General features: G+C 33.3%; 1 protein-coding gene across 1 annotated transcript; it reads right to left on the minus strand.

Moving 5' to 3' along the window:
• Window positions 1-3,839: 3,839 nt before the first annotated feature.
• Window positions 3,840-7,856, minus strand: LOC114379271 (laccase-4-like). Its single transcript, XM_028337904.1, has 6 exons — window positions 7,680-7,856; window positions 6,893-7,044; window positions 6,292-6,536; window positions 5,807-5,935; window positions 4,572-5,492; window positions 3,840-4,251 (listed from the first exon to the last, which is right to left on the minus strand). Exons 1-6 carry the CDS (start codon window positions 7,770-7,772, stop codon window positions 4,121-4,123), a joined length of 1,671 nt encoding a protein of 556 aa, XP_028193705.1. The 5' UTR covers window positions 7,773-7,856; the 3' UTR covers window positions 3,840-4,120.
• Between the last annotated feature and the right edge of the window lie 1,254 nt (window positions 7,857-9,110).

Here is a 9,110-nt window from a genome sequence, read left to right on the forward strand (position 1 = left end):
TGTTTACGTGCATTGTTTGTTAATGTTGTTGTCTAATTCACTGTCAAGACCAGAAAATTGTTTGGGTAACAACTTGGAAATACCTTTCTAAAGACTTGGTTTACCACCAACCTATAGTTCTCCAACAGTTTGTAATTTGTTTAATTCACAATTAATTAATATTAATCATAACTTTTTTTTTTAGTTTCTCTTATCTTAATAATGTTTTTTGGTTATTTACAATTTTGTTGTGTGATCGTTTTCAAATATTCAGTTTGTAGATGAATAAATTAAATCTTTAAGTTTACAAGAGATTGAAAATAAGGAGCTAAGCAAGAATGGGAAATCATTAAAAGATTTTCCATTAATGCCTTCACAAGATGTGGAGGTGTATGCAACATTAAGCAATAGACTCATTGCAGGGCAGCTGCATTTTGATAAACTTGAATTAGTAAATGAGTTCAATAGATTTCAAACTACAATGACTAATGAGCAGAAAAGTGTTTTTTACATTATTGTCTCTCCTTGTTAAAAAAATTCAAGATTATACTCTATTTTTATTTGATTGCTTAAATTGAATTAATACATATTGTTTATTTTTTAAAATTATATTTTACCCCATAATTGTGTAGTAGTTTGGTTATGTGTCTTTTTCAATCAATTATATGTCAAACTTATTAGTTTCTAAGTGTTTCTTAATAGTAAAATGATATAGCTTTTTATTTTATGTTTTATGCAGATGTCTATTTACTTATTCTTTGAATCTTGATTCTCATTTTTGCACTCTGTTCTTTTTTTCTTTACATAAATAAACTTTTTTATACACTGTTATATATTGATTTTTTACTTCATACCTTGACTTTATTGATATGTTTTTTTTTTAAAAAAAAAACACACTAATTGACCCATCATTTTAAACTGTGGGAGGATTTTTCTTTGTGAATGGCTATGGTGGAATGAGTGTTTTTTTGGAAATGACCGTGACACTTATTGTGCTCCAAATTACTGTCGTAGTAATACATATTCTTCTTTTGCATTTTTGAAACAAAACAAAATTTGTTCTTTTTTGCAATTTGTTTTACTCTAAACTATCTATATTCCTTATATTTTTTATACCTATCTGTATTCCTTATTTACACAATAATTATTAATACTTTTCTAATTATATTTTTTAGTATCATAATTTGAGACCCCCGGGACACAGGTCACTTTACTAGTTTTCATTAAAACTTATAAGAATTAAGTTAAGAGAGACATAAGATTTGCAAATAAATTAAAATTAGGATATAGAAAATAAGACAATATTTATTTTCTTTTTTATTATAAAAAGGAAGGGTGCTGTCGTGCTGAGGCCGGATTTTGGTTTTGGACTCTTGGCCCGTCAGGCCATGACCACTTGAATCTGAATTTCTGAATTCCGAATTCTAAATTCTTCTTCCACTCCGCGCCTCCAAGTTTCATATTTCCCTCTACCTTTTTATTCCCAAATTAACAAAAAACCGCCATCACCAAATTTTCTAATCTTCCAAACCTCAAAACCAAAATGCTAAAAATTTTCAAGTCCCCCTCCCCCCTCTTTCTACTCCCATTCAACAATTCAACCATGAATATAAACCATCACTCCACAACCCACAAATCCATCACAACCCCACCTCTTCTTCTACATCTCTGTCCCTAAACAACAACCCTTTTTTTGTGTCACTCAAATTCGCCACAAATGGAAGCCAGTGGCAGTGACACTGCCGCTACCACCACTTCCGACCACAGTGACAAGGAGAATGTCCCTCCTCCTCCTCCTCCTCCTCCTCCTCCACCATGTAGCAGTAACACCAACGAGACCAAGACTAGTAGTAAGACCCAGATTCCCCTCATCGTTCCCACGTCTTTCAAGAAAAAGAAGCGCAGCAAGCGGAAGCCCAAGAGGGTGCCTCTCGCTGACATCACTAGCCTCTTCGATAATTCCGCCACCACCACTACTACTACGGTTACTCCTTCCCAAGAATCCCAACAGCAACAGCAACAACAACAACAACAAAGTGGAGCTTCTGCTCTTCCTAGGAGGTCGCCTCGTAGCTCCAAAACATTAAGGATGGGTTTCAGATAGAGATTAAGTTTTGTATTTGTTTCCTGGCACAGCTCGTTTCAATTTGCAATGGTAGAATTTGGGGGAAAGGCACAAATCATTCAGATTACCATAATATTAACGGAGAATATTCATCTGCCAATCATAATTAATTTCTGTCAAGAAATCTAACTAATCATCTTTATAATATTCTCCCTATAATCATGTTTTGTTAATATATAAAATTCGAACATGAGATCTTAGATGGCCTGTTCAAGGAAAGTATTATTTTATTAACTGGGAACAAATGCAAAGAATTGCACTGTGTAATAGGCTAGATCTAAATTGCAGTTTTCCATGTAATGTAATGCATCGTGTCTATATAGTTTATGTATGTACATATATGCCTCGTGTTTTTGTGAGAGAAATGCCCATTTGTACCAATTTGTTATACAAGTTTCTGGACGAAATTAAACCTGCGCGAAATAAATTATCCTTAATCTCCACCAAATTCCTTGTATCTTTTTAATACTTATTCAATAAAACGTAAATGTGTGGATTTAAAATGAATTTGTGGGAACTGTTTTATCTTTATTGTTTGGAAGAAAAGATAAAAATATTATTGAAGAGAAATTTGTATGTTTTAATGGGATTTGTATCTTTTATGTTTTATTTTAATTCAAAAAAATTTCTTATATTTCTATGTTTTTTATTTCAATCCTTTAAATCAAACATATGATGAAAGAAAATGTAGACGAACTCGTTTTGAAAGAAAAAAATGTTCCATACCACGTTTGCATACGTGAATATCGGATCCTTTGCCTTGTCACTCATGATATGAATGTGAATGCCTCTTAAATTGAATCTTAAAAGAGATTAATCTTGGTTTAGTGACATGTCACGTGTGTCCCAATTCGCACACAAAGGTGTCACATTCGGATGAGGGAGCCAAGGATGCATGATGCTCTGTTATCCCTTGCTTTAACACATGTGACATATATTTGCATACATAATTAAATTGTAGAGCATAAAAGACCAAGGATGTATTTGGTTATTGTTAACTTACTTTTGTCAAAGAAACTCCTTTGTTACTTCACCATTAAATGCATTGAAATTCATTCTACCGAGCTTTTGTGGAAAAACCAAAATACCCCATCTGTAGGCGACTAAACATTATGATCGAAATGGTTCAAATATCATATTAGAATTAAGTACTGACTGAACGTAACTTTGATGCGAAAACAAAGTGCATGTTTGGAACTGCGTCAGCATGCCAAATAAGCGTATCCAATTCAAAGCTACATATTGGAGCTTCAGCTTCAGCTTGGACATGGGTAAACATGGATCAGTGAAACCAATCCAAACACACTAACTCAAATAAGGAAAATTACCTATATTATCATAAGAATATTTTGACAATATCCAGCTGACCATAGATCTTAAATCCCTAGTGGCCATACTTATTTATTTTTATTTTTATATCAGCCATACTTAAATCTTGCATATAAAATACGTATTTTCTAGTGCTAAAATTCTATGGCATAGTTTCTTTGATTCAACTTAATTACTCAAGCTGTGAAACATTAAGTATAACAACAGGTTTGATCTCCTGAATTTATTCTATCCTTTTTTTCTTTCATTCTCTTATTACCTTTTTCTTTTTCATTCTACTTCGCTATCTTATCACGAGTCCTCTCCTTAGATTAAAAAAAACATAAAGTTATTGCATAACCAGCACCGGGACCTTGTCATTACCAATAACAAGTTTACTGAAATTAAGAATCAACACAAGGCAAGGTGGCTTAAAAATCCTTAAAATTTTGATTGACATTTATATGCATAATTAATGCCAAAAATATCATTCAAGAAGGAGAATGATGAGAGTACAAACAATATACAAAAGAATGATGAAAAAGGAAATTAGAAAAATACATGGCAACTGGTCATCTGATCTTATTCCACTCTGAGCATCTTCTCCTTTCTTTACTCTATGAAAGCCTTGATTTCTCCTCCCTTTGGCATATATACTTCTCTTTATATGTTTCTCCTTCCTCATTGTGCATATACTTAGTAATTTTCTCAACACTTGGGTAGGTCAGTTGGAGGTGGTAATAAAGATTCATTTGGTCCTTTACCGTTGTCCACAACAAAAGCCATCTTCAGTCCCCATGTTGTATGAATTTCCAAGTGGCAATGCATAAACCAGACACCTAACAAAACAGAATACCATATATCATAACATTAAAAAAAAAAAAAGGGAAATCAAAATCAGTTTATTTTTGTACAAAATTTTTAGCATTAGACAGAAGTTCAGATGCAACAGAATTATAATTGAGAAGTGCTAGTAATACATCCTTTGATACACTCATCACTCCTCTGTACATATTTTTTCTATCTTTGGTTAAATTTATAGGAATCATGTGTGTGACTCGTTACACATTTTTTTTTGTAATTTCTAATAAATTTTGGCTACCAACAGATAATATGTTTAAAAGAGTGCGTTGCTATCATTTTCTTGTTAACTTTATACCTGGATTGTCAGCCCTGAATCTAATAGCAGTCCACCCCCCAGCCGGGACTCCAACTGTATTTCTCTCCACAGGATCTACAAGGTTAAATTTCTTGGGGTCTTTTGTGGGGTTGAAATTCCCTTGTCCCCTACCAACCACAAAAAAGTTGAAGCCATGGAGATGAATAGGATGGTTCTCAGGTGTTATCATTCCAGTATCTTGCAAGACCAATTGAACTGTGGAATTGTAAGCAAGTCTATAGACCCTTGTGCCTTTCATGGTCTTCAAATTTGATGGTTGTGTCCCTGTGAAGTTATACACCACAGGAGGATTTCCGGGGAAATCGTCGGTGAAAACTCCCTTGATCTTGAAGAAATGTGCTTGAAGAAGAGAAATTTTAGGCATCACAAAGGTAACATTGTTGATATCTGCTACCACCCTGCTATTATTCACACAAGTAGCACAAGGGTTGACACCAAGGCTAACTGTGAAGAGCAAGTTATGATCAATCTTTAAAGGGACTCTAGCAGGATGCTCTTTGGAGTTTAAGCTTCGGAGAGAGTCGATGAAAGTGGTGGCAACTGGTGTTGCATTTTTAGGAGGCATGGAAGTGAGGGTGGTGATGGTGGAACCAAGGGTGCCTAGATAGTGTAAAGTGGCAGTGGCAGTCTTGTTGTCAACTGCAATAGGAGCATCCATGAAAGGAGAGGCTGCAACCAAGTATTTGCCAGTTGCATGTTTGGTTGTTAGAAGTACATTTGTGGTTTGGCCAGGTGCTATGACAATGGTATCAGTTTTCAAAGGTTTTGTGTAAACTGCATCAACCTCAACAACAGTGAGTTCATGCCCAGCAATTTTAAAGAAGAGCTCTTCATTGAGTGCAGCATTGATGATTCTTAGCAAGTAGGTCTTTCCTGGTTGAACATCCAACTTATATCCTCCTGCACACATGAAAAAGGTTGAAAATTACTTAGCTGAACATCCAACTTAAATCCTCCTCATTTAAGATTTTAATTTTTAAAAGAAATTTGATTCATTTTACTTCCTTAGTTAATTTTATTTTTTTATAAATATTTGTTGAGAAGTTTATTTAGACTGGCCAATATAAACATTTTGTCAAATGAAATAAAACTTTCTTTTTTTCATTTTTCCTTTGGCTTTAGCTACTTAGGAAAACTTGTTAATTTCAATTTTTGAGTCACATTGGCTTAGTCTAATTACGTTATAAGTTAGAGTTTGGCTCTTGGACTTATACCTTGTGAAGCATAGCCTTGGATAGGTCCTGGATGGCCGTTGATTGTGTGAGCATCAGAGGCATTTGGAGCCAAACCAGATTTCAAAGCTTCATTTATTACAGCCTCAGTATCTGATTTCCACCATTCACCTGCACCAAATTCAAATATTGTGAGAACTAGGAAGTATGGTTTCTATTCTAATTAGATTATTAATCAAGGTCCAAAGGAAGATATTCTGTATAAAATATATGATTTTTTTTTAGAAAACTAAGATACAGTTTCACAATTGTTTTTAGCAATATTCTCCTATCAAAATTGAAGTTTTACTTGAGATTCTATGTTGACTTTTGATGCAAATTTTTGTTGTGAGATAATTGTGATTGGAAAACATAAAAATTTCCTAAAAATTGTAATTAAGTTCTTTTTTTCTTTCTAATTTATGACTATAGAAGCAAAAAAGTTAAATATTTAGCAGCATAATTAGGAAAAAGGTACTAGAACTTACTCAATATGATAACTTGTTCCATATTTGGTTTGGGAAAAGGGTAAGGAACTCCAAGCTTGGGCAAGATGACCAAGGCACCATGGACAGTGGCCCTAAGCCAGAGGATATGTGCATGCCACCAAAGTGTGCCTCTCTGGCCTGTAAGAGTAAAGTTGTAGACATAGGCCTGGCTCGGTAGAATTGGACACTGGGTTATGTATGCTGGCCCATCAGCCCAACCTGTTCTCAATTGTCTCACCCCATGCCTGTTCAATTTTATTTTATTTAAAAGTGTGTAAATAAATAAAAATAACTAGTAAATAAAAGCACTCAGTGCCTATATTTGACAGATGAGAAAGATGTGAGAGGGTATATGTGATTTATAACCGTTCAAATCAGTTTCTTATATAGTTGGTAATTATTTTTCTTTTAGTCTAATATAATTTTTTTTCATGTAAGGATTTAATTTTATATAATTGAATGTATGTGCAATTATTAAGAGTAAAATAGAAAAAAATAATATGAAAACCAAATGGGATTATGGCCATTATTTGTAGTATAGATAGTATTAAATGGCACATAAGACTGAATTTAGAATCATAAGAAATTCTAAAACACTCACCAATGGATGCTGACATTGTACTTGACCTGGTTGACTACCTTAACCAGAACAGTGTCATCTTCCCTTGCATAGATGGTGGGACCTGGGAACTTTCCATTTATGGTAACAATGGGCTTGGTTGAACCCAATCTTGTGGTATTCTTTTGCACCACCTGTGTAGAACACCATCCAATTAAAGGTCACACGTTTGTCTAGTGCAACAACATTCTTGGCCAATAATAAGGGGTGAAAAGTGCAATTACATATTCTACCAAATTTAAGTGCCTTGCCTTGCTCAACAATTCCCCCACCTACTTTGTTGTTTGGTAAAGGTATATATATGCATGGTCATATATTTTTCGGTAGAAAGCACAAAAGCATATATTTGCTTAATTGAAAAAAAATATATATGACTTAGCTTCCATCTTTTTACCTTTCTAGTCAACTACTAAAAATGTACTGTACCTGATAGTTCTTAACCAAAATATGTATCAACCATAAATATTGTAGTCAATGTTTTTATTACTAGATATTAAATCGTGCAATTTAAAATTCAATTGAGTGGAAGACCAAAAGAAAAATAGAATCCAAAACTCTATCATAATTTTTCACACAAGATTATACATGCATGAAAACAATTAGATCAATGAAATTGAAAACATATGGGGCGTTCATTTTGGTCTCACGAAGTTTAATTTCATTTTTTCATCTTATTTTCCAATGTTATAAATGTAGCACAATTCATACTATAAGCTTAGCATGCATGTGTGAGTGACATGATAAAATGCAAATAATAAAATGCACCAACATTGAACTTGTAGTGGCGAACCATAGCTTCCACAGATAGTGGAAGCAAGAAAGCTGCCAGCAATAGCATGATTTGAATACCAAACGCTGCCATATGGTTACCCCTTTTGAGCTCTCTATTCCAATAGCTTCAATTCTCCCTTGCTGGCTAGCCACTCTTGAATGCACTGCAACACAGAGCAGGAAGGACAAGCTTATAAAGAGCCACTCCCTGCTGTAATGTCCCTTTCAATAAGTTGGTGAAAGGAATACTTAGGAGTTAAGACGTAAGGCTCATATTATAAAGAACAAATAACTCAAAATAAAAAGGTAAAACCAGAAGATCTATGTTATTTGTATAACGCTCATATAACAAATTATATATAGAGAGAGAAAGGCAGAGAAGAGAGAGAAATATGTAATGTAATAAATGATGCAATGGGGAAAGATAAACACAAAACTGTTGCATAAATTGTTAGAGTAAACCCTCATTTCTAGTCACGTTAGTTCCTCTCACTCCATTACGGATTATAATGATAGTAAGTTATAAAATTTAGGAACATAATAATTGTATATTTCAAAGATTAAAATGATAAAAATTTAAATTTTTTTAGTAACTTATATGATATTTTATTTTTTAATTTCATTGTAGCATTTCATAAGTTTAGGAATTAAGATGAGTGTTTATTCATCTGTTATATGAACAATACAACTAAAATAAATAACAAATTAAATTAGATTTTTCCTCTAATTTATTTTTTTACATCCAATTTGATTTTTTTTAATTTGATCTTTTAATTTTTAAAATCAATTCATTTTGATCTTGCCGTTTAAATTAATTTGAGTAATTATACCGTCTAAATGTGTATTTTATGACAGGTTTAACACTACTACAAAATGCAGATTTAACATCGTTAACTTAACATCAGTTTTTGATAAAATCGATGTTAACAAAAATGCGATGACATAATGATAAATAACATGACTTTCTTAACATCGGTTATCCAAATAATCGATGTGAACACAGTACGTTAACATCGGTTTTTAAAAAACCGATGTTAACATCACTTCAATAACGTCCGTTTTTCGAAAATCCGATGTTGGAAAATGATAAGTTAACATCGGTGTTTTAAAAAAATCAATGTTAATGTTAACATCACTTCCTTAACATTGGTTTGTCCACAAAACCGATGTTGGTAAATGATAAGTTAACATCGGGTTTTTTTTAGAGAATCGATGTTAATGAACTCAATTTTTTAAAATCTTATTGGCTCCATACCTTAACTCACTCACGTCTGTAGCATATCTTTGTCTCTGTAACAGCTCTGTTGGTGTTGCCCGCGTAGGTGTTCCTCTCCACGTCGTAACTCCTGAAATTCTGATACTGGGGACAGATGTCGTACCGGATGTCACGACATCACGCTTCAGAACATGCAGATTGTATTTGACTGTA

Source organism: Glycine soja, chromosome 12 (assembly GCF_004193775.1).
Source record: "Glycine soja cultivar W05 chromosome 12, ASM419377v2, whole genome shotgun sequence".
Taxonomy (NCBI): domain Eukaryota; kingdom Viridiplantae; phylum Streptophyta; class Magnoliopsida; order Fabales; family Fabaceae; genus Glycine; species Glycine soja.